General features: G+C 38.8%; 2 protein-coding genes across 4 annotated transcripts; one reads left to right on the forward strand and one right to left on the reverse strand.

Moving 5' to 3' along the window:
- On the forward strand, window positions 1-8,028 carry LOC119704625 (cytochrome P450 2J5-like). The gene is given in 9 exon segments (XM_038146116.1): window positions 1-96; window positions 1,076-1,274; window positions 1,789-1,938; window positions 3,338-3,498; window positions 4,354-4,527; window positions 4,762-4,903; window positions 5,570-5,757; window positions 5,870-6,011; window positions 7,760-8,028. Coding segments are annotated over 9 exon segments (1,521 nt in total).
- Window positions 7,955-21,835, reverse strand: CAPN10 (calpain 10). 3 transcript variants are annotated; one of them, XM_038146265.1, is made up of 14 exons: window positions 21,723-21,835; window positions 21,154-21,358; window positions 19,649-19,780; window positions 19,222-19,418; window positions 17,739-17,956; window positions 17,078-17,219; window positions 15,409-15,575; window positions 14,578-14,861; window positions 13,906-14,108; window positions 13,296-13,551; window positions 12,043-12,242; window positions 11,415-11,460; window positions 10,022-10,047; window positions 7,955-9,460 (listed from the first exon to the last, which is right to left on the reverse strand). In XM_038146265.1, the coding sequence occupies exons 2-14, from the start codon at window positions 21,295-21,297 to the stop codon at window positions 9,457-9,459; spliced, it is 2,019 nt and encodes a 672-aa protein (XP_038002193.1). In that variant the 5' UTR covers window positions 21,298-21,358; window positions 21,723-21,835; the 3' UTR covers window positions 7,955-9,456. The 3 variants fall into 3 exon arrangements, with proteins under 3 accessions (XP_038002193.1, XP_038002192.1, XP_038002191.1); XM_038146264.1 differs by adding an exon at window positions 21,461-21,536 and having other exon boundaries at window positions 7,957-10,047; window positions 21,723-21,783; XM_038146263.1 differs by adding an exon at window positions 21,461-21,517 and having other exon boundaries at window positions 7,957-10,047; window positions 21,723-21,779.
- Window positions 21,836-22,697: the final 862 nt, after the last annotated feature.

A 22,697-nucleotide genomic window follows, 5' to 3' on the forward strand; every position in this document is an offset into this window, starting at 1 on the left:
ATGCGTACCCAGCTTCCTCCAGGACCAGTTCCCCTCCCCATCATTGGAAATTTGTGGCTGCTGGACTTCAAACTACGCCGAGAAACTCTCAGTAAGGTATTTATTTATCTCTGTGGTTGCAAATCAGTCTGAATCTATTTTAACTTAAATTGTGCATGGCATAGAAACGGCCTAAAATGCTATTTTTTTAAACCTCAGGCTTGATTATCAGCCAGTTTCAAAGACTCTGAGGACCCTGCACTATTAAAAATATTTCTGAGTAATAAACATCACCATTGCTTTAGTCCTTGGTAATTTCTCTCTCTTTTGGTTACATTCTCACAAGCACTGTCATAGAACGGCATTTCATTGGCACTTTCATTCTGTTCTGCGCTGATATCCAGCCCTGTTGATATCAAGGCACCTCTAGCAGAGCTCTCCTTTCCTGACACCAATGCCACTGGAACATCTCCATTAGAAAACCAAACATGTACCTTAAACAGACACTTTTTTCCCTTGTTTTTACAACAAAAAGATTTCTTCTCTGCTGTAAACAGGTTACTGCTAAAACAAAGCAGGAAAATCTGATTACTGTTATGTTTACAGCACAACCAATCAAAACTATTTTTAAAAAGTAAGAAATTTGTTTCCCACTATTACTAGGAAAAATATAAGCATGATGTGACTAATAGCAGAGGAAAATAAGAAAAATCCTGTGGAAGCTATAGAAAAGAAAGAAGAACATTTCTTTCTCTGTATGCTAGAGACAAGAAAATACCATCATTTTGGTACATTAATAAAATAAAGAGAAAAGCTCTGGGATTTTGCCTGTAATAATTTGGTTTTTTTGATTCAGAGTTAACAAAGTAACCTGCTGGTTTTCTTTCTGTGAAATTTACAGAGGTGTTCTTCTGAGAGATGTCCTTAGCATCTATTCCATAAAGAACAACTATCTTCTGTTCCCAAAGCATATTAATAACAGAAAGATAATTTTTTTTCTAAACCCTGCAATTTAATTTGATGCAAACAAATGGGATTAGTTACAACTACAGAAAACTCTTAAATAAATTGATATTTTAGTGCACGCTTTCCCTAGTTTATAGTTACAAATTTCCTGTTATCAACTCTTCAGTTAACCAACATCTACGGAAACATCTACACACTGTGGATGGGACAGACACCTCTGGTTGTGCTCAATGGATACAAAGCAGTAAAAGATGGCATTGTCACCCACTCAGAAGAAGTTTCTGGAAGACCTCTCACCCCTTTCTACAGGGATATGATGGGCGAGAAAGGTACAAAGTCCTACACAAGAATGAGATAGAACAAGGTGTAAAGAACGAAGATGTTTTCTTGTGCACACACACCAGCTACTGCTGTACCAGGGCATAACTGGGCTTTCACTGCAAAAATGTTTCATGCAGTGCTAAGCACGTTAAGGAAAAAACAAAAATTTATTGTCTTGTAAAGCACATCGCTCAGGCTTTTTCCTTCCCAATAGATCCAAAGGAACACTTGCCTGGAGAAGTTGCCTTTCAATGGTATCATTTCTAAACCAGGAAACTGCTCATGTGGAAGATATCCATAGACAAAGCTGTTCAGCCCTCACCAAAACCCACTCAGTTTACAAGGATGCATTTAGGAGCAGCTGGGTGTCATAAAATCCTCAGAGACCAAAACTCAGCTTCTAAAATTGAAAACTATTGTATCTTGTTAGTGAAATACAACCTCATCTAAATGAAAATTTGCCTCCTGCAGTGAAAAGATTTCCCCTCCCAGCAATGAACTAAATGTTTGTGTGTTTTTCAGGTATTTTCCTGACAAATGGCCACACCTGGAAGCAGCAGAGACGCTTTGGCATGACAGTTATAAGAAGTCTGGCACTTGGTAAGAACAATTTGGAGCATCAAATTCAAAGAGAGGCCTGTCACCTTGTGGATATCTTCACAAATACAAAAGGTAAATTCACTAGAAGAACAACACTTAGAGCTTTTCCTGAAAGATTGGGGCTGGTGAATTTCACAGTACATTTTTACAAGTGCTATAGATATTGTCGATATTAGTAGAACTTTCACTGGCTTCTTAACTGCATTCTTTGCAAAAAATGTTTTGTCTGCACAGTGGGCAATATAAAATTGTTTATTTTTAAATAAGGAGAGTTTACAAAATGTTTATTATCAACACAGCTGATAATGATACTTACACTCAAGGAGTATAGAAAAACCCTCCTTAAACTACACAATGTATGACCTGCTGGAAGTCATTCTAGGACAGCAGGCTTTCAGGATTTGGCAGAGAAAGAACCTCAAAACAAGGAATGTATCATTCAGTTATCCAAAAAAATCATCTTTTCAAGGTTTGGATGAAATAAAAACCAATAGAATTTTAGCAAGCTGCCAAAATAAAGCAATTAAATATAAATATTCTGAGCAGCCAAATCCCTCACCCACATCTTCTTCCATGTGAAAACACAGAGAGGTTGCCTGAGGTCTCTCTCCAATTCTCCTTGGACCAAACCCGTCTTTTTTCTGAGAGCAACATTTACACATCTTTAAAATGTAGGAGATGAAAAAAATCATCTACCTCGAGTCCCTGTACAGCCCAAAGCTTTACTTACCATGCAATCCCTTCTCAATTTTAAACTCAATAAATGTATTTACTCTTTCCAAGAACAACCAAGAGCATTGGACTGAAGTCAGGGATGTATTTTCCATAGAAGTATACTTCAAAGGTTGTCCTTGCCATTGAAATGTGTACTTAATTTATTTTTTTCTGTAGTTAATCCTTCTAATGGGAGATGTATTCGACTCTATTATTTGAGCTTTGCCTTCTCAGTCTGTGGAAAAAAATACATCTATGGTTGGATTGTTAAGCTGATACTTGAAAACCAAAAAGAGATAATTTCAACAGAACTAAGAAATGAAAATGCTAATTTTTTTCCTGGGTTTTTTGTTTGGTTTGGGGTTTTGGGTTTTTTGGGGGGAGGGGTTGGTGAGAATTGTTTTGGTTTTGAACTGCAAAACTTAAATATCTACCTCCATATTTGAAGGCATATGCCCTAATTAATTGTTTGTGTATCCACACAACCCAGACCACAAGTCAAAGAAGGGGAGATTATGTTTGTCTACTCAAAACTGATTACCACTGTGTTTTACAATAGGAAAGAGCAGACTGAAAATTATGATTCCATGCACTTACAATTCATGCAGTTAATATATAGTAAACTAGGCTTAATTTATGTGAAATTTTTCTAAAAATAGTCTGATCCCTTATTGTTTTTACCATTTAAAAAAAGTCTTCCTCGTTTTTCTTGCTGTAGTCTGTTCAGAAGTTCTCACAGCACCTCCCATATTCACAGGCAAACCTTTTGATCCCCACACTTCCATCATCCATGCAATTGCAAATATCATTTGTGCTGTTGTTTTCGGTCATTGCTTCTCCAGTGAGGACGAATCTTTCAGCAAACTCATCAAAGCTATTTATTCTGTGATCTACTTTCAAGGGACTATCTGGGGCAGGGTAAGAACCTATTTTTCTTGTTCCTTCAGGTGCATTTGCACTTGACAAGTCAAAAGAAATTAAAAGTCAGAGATGATTATTCACAAGCATCTTCATTTCCAAATATATCATTGTTCTACAAGCCACAGTGAAGTAATAAATCAATACATACTTTGTATATGTAATTATTGGCTTCTAATTCTTCTTTATGTCTGTAAATCACATCCTAAAATTAAAATTCTAGATCATCACTGCTTTTCACAGATTTCCAATGAGCAATCATTTGCAGAACACTGTGTATTTAAGATTCTTAGTTCTTAAAATTAAAGCAGCTTCTAAAATTTCATTTAGTCTTGCAAATCCAGAAAGCAGTTAGTAAGAACTAAGTCTTCAAATGGATACTCTTTTGAAAAGACATCTTGCTTCAATTCATAATTCATATTACCATCAAGATCTGAGTTATTCTGAGCTTCCTATTAGATACAGGTTACTACTTCATCACACCAAGAAGAATATTTTTTTAAGTTCTTGAAACCCTAGCTATTGCTTAACTTGTGAAGATTTTGGCACACTGGCATTCTAAAAGACTAGCAGGTTCTTCATAAAGGGATGCCTAAAAAAATTACAGTAAAATATTCATGGCTGAGAAAAATCTGTTTGTGAGTCAGATTCAGCACTCAATTACTCACCCATTTTCAGAACCCCTGTTACATTATTAGGTACTGATCCAAAAAGTAAAATATATCATGTTTCCAGTATGTAATCTCTCCTACTTGTGTCTGTTGCCTCTCATCCCAGTTTGGTTGTGGTGACTTCACAATTACCAGGAAACCAGAGGTGGGATCTGACACTTTTGCTTTCTGTTTAACACCACAGCTGTACGATGCTTTCCCATGGCTCATGCACCATCTCCCAGGGCCTCATCAGGAGGTGTTTGCATACAACGACTTCATGCACAGATTAGTCATGGAGGAGGTTCAGGCTCATGAGAGACAGAACACAGGTGATCCACGGGATCTCATTGACTTCTACCTGGCTCAAATAACAAAAGTAAGTATCTGTTTATGACACTCTCCCTTCCTTGGCTTCAATGCCTACTACAAACACTTGCTGTTCCAATAGCTGCCAAAGGATTTTTACACGCACACTCTATTTGTGCAGCACTGAAGGTGCTTGATGATAACAATGAGCAGCCCATCAAATCAAACAATGACAGTTTCTATGTGACTGGTGAAATATCTGAAATGATCTATTTCATAGTCTTCTTGTGAATATACCCTACAGACCAAGGACGACTCTACTTCTACATTCAATAAAGAAAATATGGTTCAGACTGTGGTTGATCTTTTGCTGGGAGGGACAGAAACAACAAGCACCACCCTTCTCTGGGCACTGCTCTACATGGTACAATACCCAGAAATACAAGGTGAGCAAAAGCACCATCAGAGAGAGCTGCATTCAACACCACAATGAACATCATTGGTGTAAGAATATAGATCAATCACTTGCAAAACATAAAAAAAAAACCCTTAGCTATGCACGTGAATGGTGGTACATGAGCAATTAGGATCCAGAAAATGGAAGGTCAATAAATGAAACAAACAGGTGCTTCCCCATTTGGTTCACCAGCGACACTAGCAGAAGTTAGTAGTAGCCACAGTTTTACCTCACTAGAATGGGTTAGCAAGACAGAATAACAAGTTAAAGACATTTCATATGCAACCTAGTCACCTCCTAACCTTCGAAGCAGAAAAGTTTTTAAAAGATACCAAATCGGATACATATTTATAAACAATGGAAATTATACCTGTCATTTCAAATTTTAATCCATTTTTTGAAACACAAAATTGTACTATCCTCATCACCAAGTAGGTGTCTTAAATGAGACATCATCCTGTGATTCAAGGAGAAGCACTTCCTTGATCAACTGAAACCTACACAGCAGTCAAACCACGTGCCAAAGCATTTCACAGGAACATAATTTATTTTATCTCCCTCGGACAGGACATTCTCACATAAAAATCTGCTGGAATAAAGGTGGGAAGAGGATGGGTGTGGAGTGGGAAATGAAAGTATTTTCTTTGTCTTGCAGAAAAGGTTCAAAGAGAGATAGAGACTGTACTGGAACCCTCCCATGTCATCAGCTACGAAGACCGTAAGCAGCTGCCCTACACAAACGCGGTGATCCACGAGGCCTTGCGCTACAGCAACGTCACCTCTGTCGGGGTCCCTCGACAGTGCCTGAGGAGCACAACTCTGCTGGGTTTTCACATTAAAAAGGTACAGAGGATACTCCCATTTCTTACATCTTTCAGCTGTGAATATTTGCCATTTATATGACATAGAAAGAAGGAAAATCTATGGAAAATAAGATCTCTGCTGCTCCTTGCAGGGCACGCTTGTGTTGCCAAATCTGCACTCCGTGGTGTATGACACTGAGCACTGGGCAACCCCTTGGAAGTTCAACCCAGATCATTTCCTAGATTTGGATGGCAACTTTGTGAACAAAGAGGCATTCTTGCCTTTCTCAGCAGGTAACACCCTGACCTTGAATATTCCTGCTTGCTCTGTTTTGCAGCAAGATTAAAAATACTATTTCTAAGTTCTAAAATACACATTTATAAAAATGTATTAGACTAGATTGACTATTTGACTGATTTGAACGATATAAAGTCAGGTCTTTTGCTGTAAGCACAATAAATATTGTGCATTTTGTATCTTTCATATATTCAAACAGAGGATAAGTATGGCTGGGAGGCAAAATGCTCTTTCCTTGGCATATGCAGGGTTCCTACCATAAGGATATCCGAGCTTCGTATCTCCTAATGTGTTAAATCGAGGTAATTCCCTGTTAAATCAAGGTAATTACCCTAAGTCAGGAAATTTATTTATTTTCACCTTACAAAAAGCAAGGCCAATGACAAAAGGAATATGATTTTTCAAAACATACAGAGAAAATCTGTGAAGAAGCAGGAAACCAAACCTCAGTCTCCAAAATCCTACATTAATAGTCTAGCACCATGTTTTCTTGTATCTGTAGAAAACTAGCAAAATCCAGTAGATTTTGTAGGTCTTCAGTAAAATATTATTGGGCAATCAAAAAAAAATTTAACTTTTCAAAAGCATATTACAATGTACAACTTAACTAACTTAGAGTGCAAAATGCAGGGATTCAAAGACATGGAGGGAGGGGAAAAAAGAGTGAAAAGCAGCATGCAACAACTCTAGCGAGTTTCTCTAGTCTACCAGTTTCTCCAACAAACTGACTATGAAAAACAGCAGCACAAAAGAGCAAAAGTTACTAAAAATTCACAGTAGAACCACTCAGACACAGCTGAGGGGTTTTTTTGTGTTACTGTTGCATTATACTACTACACACCTCTTGTAGAGAAGTACTGAGTAACGTATGGTCAGATTAAATGTAGTAAATCTAGATTTTTTTTTTTAAATTCTCTAAATTGTCAGTAAATCCTAAAATCATCTTTGCAAAACAGGTATTTATCACCTTACCTCCTTCACTCACCAAATGGCTATGAATCGAGACAACCAATTTGGGCTCCCATTTCAACTGTGGCATAGGACTCTAAACTTGCTCTGGTTGTTTTTAGTTTATGTAATCCGAGTATTTAGATATTCTGAATATCTATCTTTGGGTTTTTTATCCTGGAATATATAGATAGCCTGAAATATCCTGTGTAAACAATATGGGAAAATGAGTCACTGAGTCTATATATCACTGCACATTTCACTGCCTTAGCTCACACATCTGCCTCTGACAGTGTTAGGGCTACAAGGACCCAACATACCCTTCTGAATTTCTGTTAAAGAAATCCTGATTACATTCTTCTCCTTGGCTTCAGAGCTGCATCCCACAATGCTCCAGCCCTCCCTTCTCGACAACCAAAATAAGACTCTGAAGTATATGAATCTTTTTAAAATCTGACTTAGCTAAGAAGCAATTCACAAAAAGCAGTTCACAAAAGGCTCTCACAAAAAGAATCAACAATGGAAATGTTGATTATGAGAATTGCATACATGCTCCAGGGATGAAAAAAGACTAAACAAACCAAATCAAAACACCAAATCAAACACTTGACAGAGGTGCACAGATTCTCAGTTAAATGTTTCCCCACCCTCCTCCTAAAGCATCTTCTGTCCTTACAGAAGGAAATAGATCGTTATCTTACATTAACAGAATTTATGGAACTCTGTAGAATTTTGTGCAAAGTTCTTTTACAGAATTTAACTTTACTCAACCAACTCTCTTAATTTTCCTCCGCAGGGCACCGTGTATGTTTGGGGGAACGAATGGCACGAGTTGAACTGTTCATCTTCTTTACCAATCTCCTTCGGGCATTTACATTCCAGCTCCCTGAGGGGGTGAAGGAAATCAATCTGGAGTACATTTTGGGTGCAATACTGCAGCCACATCCATATAAACTCTGTGCTATTCCACGCTAGTCTGCAACACACTACAATGCTGAGACTTCAACCGGTGCAAATCGTTCAAAAACATACTTCACTATTTCAATTCTATTAAGATGGAGATAGCTCAACACAGCAAATTAATAGTGTTTTTATTTAGGAGGCCTGACCTCATCTACAGAACTTTCTGAAATTAATGTAAGTCTATTTGCAAAACTCACATAATTGAGTCTTAGGCATACACAAACACACAATATTTCCAAATACATGTATTTTCACACTCGCAGTAGCAGTGAATTAGCTGTAGGATGTTAGAGAAGTGGCCTGTATCAAGTAGTTTCCTGCATGTGTGCTCTGTCAGGTATCACACTCTTAAAATGGGACAACTGTTCAGTAAGGATCCCTGAATAAAATTTTCTTCAGTAAGCTATTACACTTCTGAGTTGACAGATCTTTCCTTAGATCTTCTTGCAGGAGGTATCAGAGTATACACACACTTAGTGTTGATTCCTTTGCCTTTCACTCTCCCAAAAAGCATTATATAGTGTAGCATAAACTTCACACACACAAAAATGCTTGTAGTATGGGGCCTCTCATAACCACAGCCCCTTTAGAAATCCTTACCACCTGTTTTTACTTCCTCAGTATCCAATTCCTATTTCACCACAACTCGGGTCCATGCCCTTTCACAAACTTTTCCTTCTGCTTAGAATCACTGTTGTATGATCCAATAATTTCCTATTTGAAGAGAAAGGAACAGCTTTTCAAGAAATTAAGAAAATAAACAAAGATGTCAACAGTTGTTTTAGTAGGTACAGTAAAGATTTATTACTCACGGTGTTTTCTTTTGTTCTTTTTCTACATCAACAGATGTGGAAGGTTTTGACCACTTAAAATTCAGCCAAAAGCATCCTAAATCCTTTCAATTCTCAAAGTTCAACAGGAGCTAGCAGAAATTGTGGTAGGATGTAGTTAAAAGCAAAAGCAGAATACTACATATTTCTGGGACTAACGGAAGACTTGATTCTCCTTGCAAGTATTTCCCATTATTCCCTTCCACTAACCCCAGGTTTCTAACACATGGTAATGTTTGCTACCACAGAACCAATGCATATCTGACATCATTGAATTATTTAACTTTTTAAATAAAAGCCATTTTAAAACTTTCAATGTCACTTTATTTTTATTGAGGAAAATATAACATTAAAAAAATCCTGCTTGAATAAGAAACACTTTCAAACATAAATTAAGAAAAAACTCTTAAACTGCACATTTCTTGCAGCAAGGGCAGCTCTTCCATAAAACACATTCTTTCAGATTTACAAAAGCAGTCTGACAGGATAGTTCATAAGTTTTCAAGTCTTGTCTTTTTTATTTCTGGCATTCATTAAAGAAAAACTCACCAAAAAAAAAAAAATCTTTCCTTTGAACCCACCATCTGCTTGGTTCCTTAGAGGGCCCAAGGTAAAGTGCTCAGCAGCAGGACTGGCAGTGTCAGATAAAAGCTTGGACTTTTTCTACTCCAGTGTATTTTGATGGTTCTTGAGGTATATCCTACCTGAAAAAAATACTCCAGTTTTTCCTCTATGTTCACCACCCCTTTAGTCACATGAAGTTATTCTGTCAGGTTGATTTTTTTTTTCCCCAATAACATATTATTTCACAATCATAGAATGGTTATAGCTGGAAGGGATCTTAAAGATCATATTGTTCCAATCCCCCTGCCATGGGCAGGGACACATTCCATGAGACCAGGGTGATCAGGGCTCCATCCAACCTGGCCTTACACATAGGTTTTATGGTTTTCTTCCAAAACCGTAGCTTGGGTTAAAACATGCACATATTCTTCACCTTCATTTTTGAAGAACTGAGGTACATGATAATTTGCTGTACAATACTCCTTCTAAAAATGTGGGAAGACCAAATATTCAGAGTGTTCATGATTAAAAGAGGTATTTTTTACAAAGAAGTCGTTACAGGCCTGGCAGTTGGTACCAGTGAAAAACACCTGGGCTAAGAGCATCTTGTCACTCCATTTAAAATTGAGAAGAGCAAGAGATGAGGCATTCCTCAGCTTCCTGATGTCTCTTGAAATGACAATGTCAGAATTCCACACTACCTTTTCATCACAGTTGTAAAGGAAACCTATAAGAAAATGTGCAATATAGAGAAAAAAAGCTATTTCATCAGGATTTTTTTTTGTCAAGAAGGAATTAAAGTGAATCAGAGAAAAGAAAGATTTAGAAACTAAGGTTAAAATAAAAGCTTTTCATCTGAAACATCCTTTAAAAAATCCAAAAACTTTAAAACTCAAAAATCCCATCACATTAGTAACTAGAGAACACAGTCAAACTTTTAGAAAAAGACACTGACTTCCAGCTCTGCTGTTGTTACTAATCTTCTAGAAATCACTAGCCCAAAGTAAGGCAGACTGCCCGGAACCCTCAGGAGCTAAATCCCTGGAAGTTTAAAGTCCAGTCTTTAGAAACACCCATATTGTTCAAGATTAGATTCAGACATTAATTTCTCCCACTGATAAGAAAAATATAACTGCAATTTCCAGGTTCTTGAAGCTGTCCTGAAGAATCTAAACGGTTTGTTTCTTTGATTCTGTTTCAATAAATAATATAAAGAAACATAAGTTAGAATAGATTCCTTTTGATATAATGGCCTTGCAACATTTTGTTCTCAAAACAATGGTAACAAAGGACCTTCATTGCATAGTTCAGCTCCTAAATGTTAAAGTTACAGCAGCCATATGGAAAGTACACACAGGTCTGTGCCCACTTTTGTGAAGCACGCACAATTCATACTGTTTGTATGGTTTTAAGAAAAAAATGTAATCACATGTGGGTCAACATGACCCACATTCAGAAAACAAGTAAGCCAGTTCTAAACTTGGGTGAAGAGTTTTTCCTACAATTTTTGTTTTGTCCAAACCTCAAAGGGAAAGACCCAAGTATCTAGATGGTCTTGTTCCACCTAATAAGCTTAGAGTTACCAAAGACATGTTTTGATCCATCCACCAAATAATGTATCTTCAAACCACTGTTAAAATAATACTTCATTTTGTAATTAAAAATATTTTAACCAAAGTTTTCCTCTGCACCCAATAAAAACACCATAAGTATTACTTACTCAGTATTCACATCCGACCCTTTTATATTACATGCCTATCTGATCAAGCAAAACAAAACCAGAATCTGAAATAGGTGTCATTTACTTGATCAAAACAACTTTTATCCCACCATTATAATCCCTCCTGGAGTGCTGTATGGGCTGACTGCAGGGAAACAAATAAAAACCCAATCTTCTCACTTTGCTGTGGTTTCTTAAGCCTTTACAACACCATAACATCATTAGAATTTTAAAATTGCAATACAGAGGATACCAACTATCAAAACCAATCAGATGGAGGAAGGATACAACATATATAGTTAAAACAAGCACAGATCTGTGGTGACACCACAAATGAATACATCAAAATATATCCATCAAAATATATCACTCACCTCTTGTAATACTTGTCCAAGTGTCTCCTGGCTGTGAATGCGCTTCCTGTTGAAAACCCAAACCACACTTATTTCTGCACAAAGCATTGGGAATCTTGCAAATATCAAGTATTTATCCCACTTCAAAAAGAGAAGTTATATCAGGCTTCGTTCCGCATCCTTTCCCTTAGCAAGTCTTTCTGCAACTCTATTGAGTCTTACTGCAGTCTTATGGAATTTACAATTCTGATTCAGAGCTGTTGTTTTCACATCATAGTTAGAGCTATGGAATAAGGCTGGCTACTCATCGCATTTTCTCAAAAACAACCCTGAATTTTAAAAGGCATTGGTAACTTTCAACATAAATCCTAACATTGATGATGCAGCTGGTAATTAATTACTTAAGTATCATCTCCTCCAGCAAGAGACATCTGATATTCAGCAAGCGATCCAAGAAGATTTAACAAATACTACCTTTTTTAGTCATTCTTCCAACATAAAGTGGTAAGCAGTGCATGCAAACAACAGAAATACAAAGACTTGACAAAATGTTTCCATCAAGAGAACACATTACTGCAGTCATTTCCATGCATCCTGTAATATATGCACTATAAAGACTAGAAAAGCAAATGAGAAGTAACAATTTTACCTGTCTATTTTGGTTGCTATGACCACTGTAAAATTGCCTTCTGTATTGGGTAAGTATGTAGAAGGTATAATGACATAACTTCCTGCAGGAAGCCTGCAAAGTCGGCTGACTTCCTGGGAATAGCAGTGAGGAACACAGCTCACCAGTGGCTCCAAGTGTACAAAAGAAGTAGTTTGTGGTTTCCAGCTGCTGTTAGGCACCTGCAAAAAGAATGTGAACATGCCTACTGTTGTATCTGTTTCAGTCTCACAAAGTTTCATTCCTAGGACACCACAGTGTGATATGGACCGTCTCTATTCCAAATACTCACTCTGCTGTACAGAGCTAGAGAGAAGAGGAATGGAAAAGCTTACAGAAAACCCAGATGGCAGTACTAAGAACAGATGAATCATTCCTAGCCTGTTTGTAGACAATGTATGGAACCCACTATTCACATAGCTGTAGAGCTTTCTCTCTGTTTTCTAACCTCACTCTTCCCTGCTGCAGCCTAAAGCACTTGTTTTCTGCCTCAGGGATCTGCTGAACAAACTGTCCTTCCTACATCTAGTAGTCTTTCCAGTACTAAAAAGTCGTATTGGACTTCATCTCAATCTCCTATAGGAATATAAGAAATGCCAATCTTTCTTCACATATAGTATACTTGAAGTTTTATGATTAATTCTGTGCCCAACTCCAGACTTTCCACTGAAGCAACACCTTTTTTTGAAGCATGTTTTCTAAAAATAAAGCTACCTTTCTCTGCAAAATAGTTACTTAAGCAGCAGCTTCTCTGGTTAGATTTATGCAGTTGAACACTGGCACACACATGTTGAATCTGTACCTATCCATAAGAAATCAAATCTTGTTTTGTTTCTGATCACCTGCTCAAGATATCACAGTCCTTTTGATCTAATATCATTTGCCTACGGACATTTAATTATTAGACACAAAGAAAGTAAGTTTTCATGATGAATTACCAAAAGGTCTGGTACTCAATTACCAGGGCACCAGGAATTCTTTGCCTCATCCTCAAAAGAGTTCATCATTGCTAAAACTAATTTAGAACCTTGTAAGAATTCAGTGGAACCAATTATCTGGTTACTATGCTATGTAACTACCTAAGTTATTCCATAACTTTCATGGGCATTACTTCCAGAGTCAGCCGGTGTTTCTCCCAGAAGCAGCATGACCCTTGCAAACTGCAAGGAGCCCTGTGCTGCCAGGCTGAACTTCACCCTTGGCAAACAAGCAACCAAACTGACCAGAAGCCTTACCTGGAAAATATGGAAACCTATCGGACAGCACTTGCTATCCAGGCAGTGCTGACGGAGGGTGACTTTCACACTGCTTTTCCCTGGTCCTGCAGGAATGGAGAGGGGAAAGCAGGGATTGGTATGGAAGGAGGGGAAGTTCCTGCTACCTCCAGCATTTAGCCCATTCTTCCAGCATCCGTGCAGCTGCACTGTCTCCCATTCACCAGCTGGGAGTTCTTCACAGAGGGCAGCATCCATGGGTGGTGGCTTTAGCTCACTATCAAACATAAGAAAGCAAAGAAACAAAACGTATAAAACACATACTACCAGAATATAAACAAATCTGACCAGCTTTTAAACATCGGCCAACACTACATTTGCCTCTGCATATAGCACTAAGCTGCAGTTTAGAGTCAAGATGCTACTTCTTGTTAGTATTTTAGCAAGAGGTAGTAGCAGCTTCATGACAAAAACAAGGAGCTGGGAAACTTGCATAAATTCAAAGACAATACAATGCTGTTACACAGCACTCTGCACAATTCTTCAAAAGATTTTGAACGTTCCCACTTAGTGCTACACTTGCATTTATGTCAACAATTTTAAGTAATGTTCTGTTTTGTTTTAAACCTACCTGAGAGAGATCCTTCCCGTTGAAAATACACGAAGCAAGAAATTCCCTACTGCATCTTTCAGAAAAGTGCTGGGAACAACAAGATAAAAGCCAGGTGAAAGGTCACAGCACACGTGGACTTCTCTATCATAGGAATGGCAGACAGTACCTACAACTGGAGGAGCAGAGAGGGTCTTTGGAAGGTTAAATCGTTTCTTCTCCACCTAGAATAGATGCATAATGATGTGTGGTGGTTTAAGAAAAATGACTAGCTTGTAATAAAACTAAAAACTATCAAACATTGTTTAAAACATTTTTAAACATGCATCAATTTAGAAATTAAACAAAGACAAGAGTATCAGCAGATGACTTGAACATCAAAGAGAAGTAGGAAGAATTAATATTCAGGAGGAGTAAATTCAGGAATGGCTTCGAGTAATCAGCCCAAAATGTCATGCACTAGTTTGGAACAATCCCAAGGGCTCAGTGATAAGAAGAAAGTACTAGTCCAGTAATAGTATGTACAGTCAGTAACTGAGATAAACAGAATCATTCTAGCATAAACCAGAGATAGAAAATTTGTGAGCAGTTGAATCGTATCACTGGCATGAGAAATGAATTAATTTACTCAAACGTTTCAGTATTGCTTTTAAACTTCTATTTGCAAAGAGAAAAATGTCACTTTTGTATTACCTTCCAGACATGCAATCCCACAGCCTGGTAATTCTTTCCCTGTATGCCTTCAGTCAAAGATGGATTTCCCTCTGCTAAGCGAGCTGGATTTTGAATCCTTCCAGCCCAGTCAGTGCTGTATTTCCTGTGTTTCTGCAGCAGAGCAATGCACACCTCACTCGACTCACAGACCCTCAGCCAGAACTTGGGGTTGGTAGGGAAGCTGCTGTTGTTGCGGCAGCCACCTGCAGACTGGCCTCTCACCCAGGATCCAAAGAGATTCTGAGAGTGATACAGCACTTTCTCTAACAAAATAAGAAAACCATGGTGAGGATTTCAGACGTGGGAAGCTGCTTATTTTACACAACAGGCATATGGCAGAGATTGCCCAGCCCAAGAAAACAAGCTGTGATAGCCTGACACTTCCCCAAAGCAGAAATTCATGACCAAGATTTTGAGAGGCATGAGAATTAATGTCACAGTTGGTAATGAAATACTAATGACATAATTTTTACAAGAAACTGTTACTAGAAATCTCAGGTGTATATACCATTAAAAACAAAACATCACAGGACTGTCCAGAATAACAGCCTTCTAGACAGATGACCCTGATCTTTCAACCAACTAGCAAGTAATTAGATTTCCTAGAAATATCAATGGTTTCTCTAAAGATTTTTAATTTCTCTTGTCCTTCTGTTTTTCAGTAGAGACAGAAAAGACCTAAGGATCTACAGGAGAGGGGAAAACTGAGAAAGAGAAATTATGGTCTCGTTGCACCCATTTGCAATTCAAATCAATTCTTCCCCTCGACATAATGTTTTTGCATGAGAAACATGTCTTCTCATATCACACCTGTATAGAGGCTCTGAAGTTGTCCTTCCTCATTGACTGGAAAGCCCATGGTAATCTCATCAAATTCCCTGAAAAATTCCTCTTCATCAACCCAGAATTCTCCTTCTTGGATCTGTGAGAGGAGTTCTGAAGCAACTACTGGATCTAACTGGTTCCATCCTTGACCACTGCACATTAAGACAGAAATTAGCATTCAGCTCTTTGCCCAGTAGAGTTCAAGAACAATGTTCTACCAAATATCTTAGGGAGCAGGACAGCAAGAAGAGATTTCTTCATTTTATTGTGAAATAATTGCATTGAAAATTTCTCTGCACATTGCTAGTCAGTGAGAGGGATCATAGGAAACACAAGTCATAACTTATCAAAGAAAACTTAGAAACAGCCTAACACCAGACTGGATGCAGACCAGACTTCTGGGTGAAATAGGTACTTTGTTTACAACAGTCACTACAGTAAGAAGTCTGAGAGCAAAATAAAGGCTTTAAACTGTTGTTTAAAAAAGAGGCAAAAAAGTAAAACAAGCTGTGCTGTCATTGTTCTGAAAAAATGGTAATGCTTTACAACAAAAACTGCCATTTGCATTAAGCAACTGACTACCCCTGTGAATCTGTTTGCCAAGTCTTGATAAACCAAGAATTTAAACGCCTCATTATTTAGGGCTCATTAAAAGCTAGTAGTTTCAACATTTTCCATTGTTTCATTAGCAAAAAAGAACAATTCTCCACTTGAATAAAACAGGGCTCTATGGCCATCCAATGAAACCCTATACTCTTGCAACTATATGGCAATTTATTCTTTGATAAAGAAACTACAAGAGAGCAAGTGTATAACCAAAACACTCTCAAAAGAAAAAAATACCAGCTGAAATCTCAATAAATGCAATTAAATTATCTTCCTAACTCAGGAAAGAAAAATATTTCTACAAAAATGTTCATGAACATCACCATATTGTTAACATATTTTAATGCTGAACGCTTGTTGCTTGGGTCAAGAATTGCATGTTCTTTTGTATAGTCAAAACATGCTAACTTTTTCCAAAATAAGCAAGTAGGGTCAGCCCTTTCATTCTTGTTACTTTTCTATTTGAGCTGCTACACATATTTCTGCAAGTTCTTTAAAACAGTTCTCTTCTTTATTTCTACTTTATATGGACTCAGTTCCAGCTACTCCTACTTCTATCAATCTACAGAAATGAGATCACACGAGCAACAAGCGTAAGCATCCTTCCTTCTGCTACAGTTTTATAATTACTCCTTTGCTTGTTTCCTGCAGTTGAGCCAGGAACAAATGAGAAGAGGCAAGTAAAGCTGAGTGACTGCAAGAAACAAACATGATCAAAGATACTTAGATCAATGGCAGAACAACAAAAAAACCCACAAAAATCAGAAACAGAAAGTTAGCCAACACCTTAAGTTTGTCTCTATAAAAAGATATGATTTGATAAATAAAAAAGTTATTAAAAATTTAGATTGTGAGAACTAGATCAACTTTACTAGCCTCAGAACCAATGAGCTGTGTGAACTCCCACCTCTCTAAAGAACTGCATACACATGAAGCCTCTCTCCTCTGCCAGAGATTATTAGCAGCGTTTGCCTATGTAATACATAGATAAGCTTTGTGCTTCAGAACTTACACAAATGGTTTTCCAAATGAATATAAAACTGCTCACCCCTCACACCAAGGCCCTTTCCAGCATCGCCTCCCCCAAGGATTTCGTATTCGTAGCAGGAAGATTTCCTTGCCTGACACTTCAGAGAGATTCAATGTGTCTATCACAATAAAGGCATGAAATTCTCCTAGCTCACTTGCACCTGAATAGAAAAAAAAAGAAAAAAAAATTTGAAAAGAAAAGAATCTGTTCCATATTTTACAATCACATTAGTGAAAGAAGGCAATTTTGCGATAAAATGAAATTGGTTTTAAATCTGTATTAGAACAGCACAAAGAAACTCCAAACACTTCATTTTAGTGACTATAAAGAAATAAAATAACATTGCAAAGTGTATTAACTTGCTCCTTAATATCAAGTCCCTACAAATTCACTGTGCTAAAATTAATTGAGCTTCTCAAGGTTGTTGTTGAGATGCTTTTTCAAAGGAGTGCATTTTGGGGGGTATGCATTTGTTTTTGAGAATTTACTATATTACCTTCTAATGTAAAAAGCACTCCTCCAAAGCAGCCCCCATCCTGAACTCAGTAACATCCTTAAGTCTTCATTTATCCAAATGTTTCAAATTGTACCATGAAACTGGCAAGGTGCTAGAATCAGCACTTGTATTTGCTGGCTGCCTTGTGCTTTGAAGCCTGTTAACAGAGACATTTACTATCACCTTGTCTGGAGTTGAGGACTGAACAGCTTATTACACACTGTTCCTTCAGATTCATTAATCTTCTAAACACTGCTTTCTCCAAAACCATGCCAGTCTTCTCTTTCTCCACATTTTTTCCAGGGCCTTTCAGGGTCCATCTTTCAGCAATTCCTCCAGTCAGATCAACCAAAGCATCTGCCACCTGTCCTGCCCACAACTGCTCATAAGATCCATGCACTCTAAAAAATTTAAACAAAAAAATTAGAAAAAACATGAAGAAATAGTTTTTACACACGGCAGTACAAAAAAACCACAATTCCTACACACTTGCAACCCTACTCTATATCACAATCATGACTGTGCCTGACCTCATAACCCAAAGTAGGCAAGAGAAAGCACATACTATCTTATTTCTATAGAACACAACATCTCAAGAATATGTAAGCCATTGGATATTCCACTGCTTGACGGGAAGTTTCTTACATTCTCTCTGTTCTATTCAAAAACCTGTTGTTGTCCAGTATTAATCATTTGTACCCTATTATCCATGCTCTACATTATCTTTTGTGATATACTAACTGCATTCTGTATAAATAAAACTATTTCTTCCTCTTCAATTGTTCTTTATTCACTCTGCACAAATAACTAGAGCAGCACATCCCTCAACAACCTAAGCAAACCAAGAGACTGCCCCACCTGATGTAGCAGATGCAAAAATAAGGCAAAAGAAGTCAAGACTAAAACAGAAGTATAAGATTGAACAATAAGACTTCTGCAGACAACAAATATTACATTTCAAACCTACAGAGGAGCTTTAATATGATATTGGTACTTCACAGCTTCTGCTCAATCTACAGCTCACTAAGTTACTTCATCATTAAGGTCTGCCTCTGCCCTCTGCTGGCAACCACAAAATCTTCTGCTCAGATTCTTTGGGACATTAGATGCCTATCTTACCAGTGCATTTTGTCTCCAAATTGCTTTGTCTGTCTGAACAGCTTTTATGCTGATGTGCCATAAACCACTAAATAGCTGCATTTTCTTTCTAAAACAGTAAACTAACAAATTATACAAAAGAGCAGTGAAACTCACACAACCAGAGCCTCAACTAGCACAAACTCACTCAATGTTGTTGCTTTCCATGAAAATATCTGCATGCTTTCTGCTTTTCATTGAGCTCTCATCTTCCTTAGTAAAACAATTTCCTTTAACAAATTAGATAACTAATGGACAGAGACTTACCAGACATCATTTGATTCCTGAAAATTCATTGCAGCTTACTTTTCACCAGAACTACCTCCCTAAGACTATCTTACTTCATTTGCAACTGGAAGCACACCTTCCAAACCTACAGTTTAAAGAGCAACTTCCGCACATACCAGGATGGGACCACCAGCAGTCACAACGCTCAGATCTATGCCCAAAGCAGCTGGGTAAAATAAGCAAGCAGAAGAAATACACAAGTATTGTAGTTCTATTTCCATCAATAGCAGTGTTCACATACTTTGCATAAGCTTTTTCCAGTAGTGGAAGCCAAAACAAATCCTCTGTCTGACACTGGGAAAAGCAGAGTTTGCCCCCAAGGCAAGGCAGGCGATCATCAATGGTCACTTCTACCCAGTGGCCAAACTGCCAGACCCGGCACGTGAAGCAGCCTTGATAGGACTCGTCTGTCCAGCTGGGCTGGCCTGGAGGGATTACCTGCAGGGCAAAAGCCAAAATCAAGGCAAACAATGAATGAATGAATTTTATTTTTTGCAAACAAAACTAGTTTAAAACATAGTGAATATGAACCATTTGTAAGCACAGAAAAAAATATGATAACAAAACCATAATGAAGGCAATACTCACATGGCAGCTTGGGACTGCAGAACAACACACAAATGTCAATTAGGTGAAGAAAACTTCTCTAACATGAAACTTCCCCATACCTTGTTCAGTAAGTATTTGCTCTTCTGCAAAGCTACACAGGCACACAGGAACCAACAGTCTCCCAGAATTCCTTGTTTTACTTGCACATCCTGCAGATTGTTTGAAAATAACCGAGGAGAGGAACAAATGTCCTAAAATTAAAGAAGAGGAGTTAAAGCCAAATCCTGCATGACATTCTAAGGAAGTCTTATGACATCCTTAATCTAATCATGACATTCTAAGGAAGTGTTTCAGGGACTGGGAGGGCTTCAGAGACCTCTCAGAAAATAAGGGAATTTTTACTTCTAGAAAATTTCCTTTTCATCCACAGCCCAAGCAAGAAGTAACAAATAAATGGCTTCTGGCAGTATTTTGCAGCTACTCAATGAATGTAAACCTAGTTCCCACATGAATTTTAGTACACAACTGTCACCATCAGCAGTTAACCAAAAGCAGTAAGAAGTGAAAGACAACATAATTCATCAGCTCCTTGCTAGACTCATGATCAACTGTGACAGGGATGATGCTATCCACATTAAACTGCACATCCCAAGTTACAAAATTCTCAAAATTAGAACAAGGGAAGAACCTTTCCTAGGGAACAGAAAAATAGATTAGTTGGTAGCACAAGAGGAAATTTCAGATGCCAAATTCTGAACAGTTAATCTGATCTGAAAGTGAGTTTGTTAAATGGTTCTCCTTATATGTAAACACTGCAAGAGATGCAAATTAACTCATCAGCCCTCAGCAGCAAGCAAGGTGTAAAGAAGAAAAGCAGGAAGCTGCACACCCAACTCCATGAAATCATTTGCTTGCCAATTACACCTGATAACCAACAGATCTGTCACTCTCCTACAGACAACCCCAGACACAGGGGAAATAATACAACTCAAGACAACATGCCTTTTTCCTCCATTACATTTTTATAGCCTTTTTTCCCCTCTACACAAAGGCAGTATCATAAATACTTCACCTTAAATGGGTGCACTGCAGAAATGAATTCTAATGCTTTTAGCTCTAATAAAGCTTGCTCTGCAGCCCAGCTATAAGTTTAAAAGCAATACGAGTCATATGACAAGTTATAAACTTGAAAAGTTTTCTTTCCTGTTATCAAAGAAAGCAACCACAAAAAAAAAGCAATAGGCTTCTAAAAAATTCTAAAATACAACTACTTGTTTTCAAGACCGTTATGCAATATATCAAAAAATATGAAATAATGCTGTATTCTAACTTGGTATGCACATAATTTGCATAATGAAACATATTTATAATAAAATATCAGAATTTCTCCTACTGCCATGAAATTTGAAAGCTCTGCAAGAGGATTTAAATCAAGCCTACAAACAAGCACCTAGACTAAAAACCGTAACTCATGTATTGTTAACACTGACATAGATTAGTTGCATCACTTCTGTATTTCCAAACAAATCAAAAACACCCAGAAGCAGTCATTCAATGCTAACTTGCATTTACTACCTAAAAGCCAAATTCGGCTAAAATCAGCCTTTTATACCTTAAAACTCACCTTAGGTCTCAACCAAGATATCTCGCCTCTGAATTGGGCAAGTGGGGTACAATAATTAAAAAATATGGAGGTATCACTGGCCGGAAACGTGGGGTCTGTGTAAAGGTCTCTTGCCACCATTAACTGCTTTTTCTCTCCCAGCATTTTCAACAGAGTCCTAAGCAGCTTTGCCGGCTATTCCTACTTTATATCGCCAGGCACCAACCTGCAACAGAAGCGAGTGTTATCGGGGAATTGCAACAGGGAAACAAACAGGCATGGCGGATTTATTTAGGGATGGACAGCCTCTCGCTGTAACATGGAGTACCTGAAGCCACCACATTGCTGCTTCTTCCAGCACCCGAAGCCACCCCACACCGCTCAGCTGCAAGAGAAGGGGGCCTCTGAGGAGACCCACACCCGCTTAGGTCCCTTACCCCGCTCTGCGCACACCCTCCACACAAAGCTCACCCCCCACCCCTTTCCTCACACCCAGCCCAAACAGGGCCCCTCTGCACACGCCTCCTCCAGCCCACCAGCCCCCCGTCCCCACAGGAGGTGCCGGCCCTGCCGCTCCCGCTCCCCCTCACCGCGGGGCGGCCCCGCCGCCATTGCCCGGGCGGCCGTCACCCGGCAACGCCGGCACGGGCGGCCCCGCCCAGCCCGCGCATGACGGACGGCGCCGTCGACCAATCAGCAGACGCTACTTGCGCGCGCACCACGCGGCGGCCCCGCCCCCCGGGCTGAGGGGAGCAGAGGGGTTCCCGGGATGCGCGGGGTTCCCTGGCCGGGAATACCCGGGGGAAACGGGAACCTGCTCGTGTGGGGCACCGGCCGTGGGCACCGGAGGTACGGGCTCCTAGGGCGGAGAAAAATGAAACCAAAGTGTTTTCATGAAGATTGCGACAGAGAAACCCGGAGAAATTGCTGGCCCTCATCGAGTGCTTTCCTGACCTAATGGCACAGATCACATTTGCGGATAGTTTATCACCATATAGTCATCCACGGGCTAAACCGTCAAAGGAGATATGTTCATTTCCATATTCTGATAGCTACTGCTGACCAGTGAAATATAAAAACTGCCTTAAAAATATTGCCTAGCTCAGGAAAAAAGAACAGAAATGCAGAAATAAGGGCTCCACGAGGCCATCCTTCAGCACACCAGGGTTTTGGATTTCAGGGCACGCTGAAGGAGGCTGCTGTCTTTTTCATGTTTGGGCCTTTCACATCAGGGTTTCTCCAGGAGCTCAGGTGTGATCAATAAAGAAGCTGCTGAGCCACTGGAAGGACGAGGTGTTTACCAAAAGATCTGCCATCACACTTGGCTGTGATGAGCTGGGTGAGTCTAAGGTCACCCGGTCCTTGGGTAGAGAGGTCATCTGAACAAGAGAGCCACAGAAAACACTGGTCTGACTGGTTTTTATCTGACATTAATGCAGAAATCCTCCTCTCAAGCCAGCCTTAGCAGATGGAAATGCTCTCAGGTAACTACGGCAGCTGTCTACCCCCCTGACATTCAGAAATAGGTTCTCTGCCCCTTGGTCATGCCCGTTGTACAGACACAA

Source organism: Motacilla alba, chromosome 9 (genome assembly GCF_015832195.1).
Source record: "Motacilla alba alba isolate MOTALB_02 chromosome 9, Motacilla_alba_V1.0_pri, whole genome shotgun sequence".
Lineage (NCBI taxonomy): Eukaryota > Metazoa > Chordata > Aves > Passeriformes > Motacillidae > Motacilla > Motacilla alba.

Excerpts from the sequence above, each read along its gene's own strand:
- CAPN10 (XM_038146265.1), bottom strand. The coding sequence starts at position 21,297 with ATGCTGGGAGAGAAAAAGCAGTTAATGGTGGCAAGAGACCTTTACACA. Across the intron at positions 13,552-13,905 it reads ACGGGAAGGATCTCTCTCAG|TGAGCTAAAGCCACCACCCA; the intron begins GTAGGTTTAAAA and ends TATGTTTGATAG. Across the intron at positions 11,461-12,042 it reads ATAGCAACCAAAATAGACAG|GAAGCGCATTCACAGCCAGG; the intron begins GTAAAATTGTTA and ends GGTTTTCAACAG.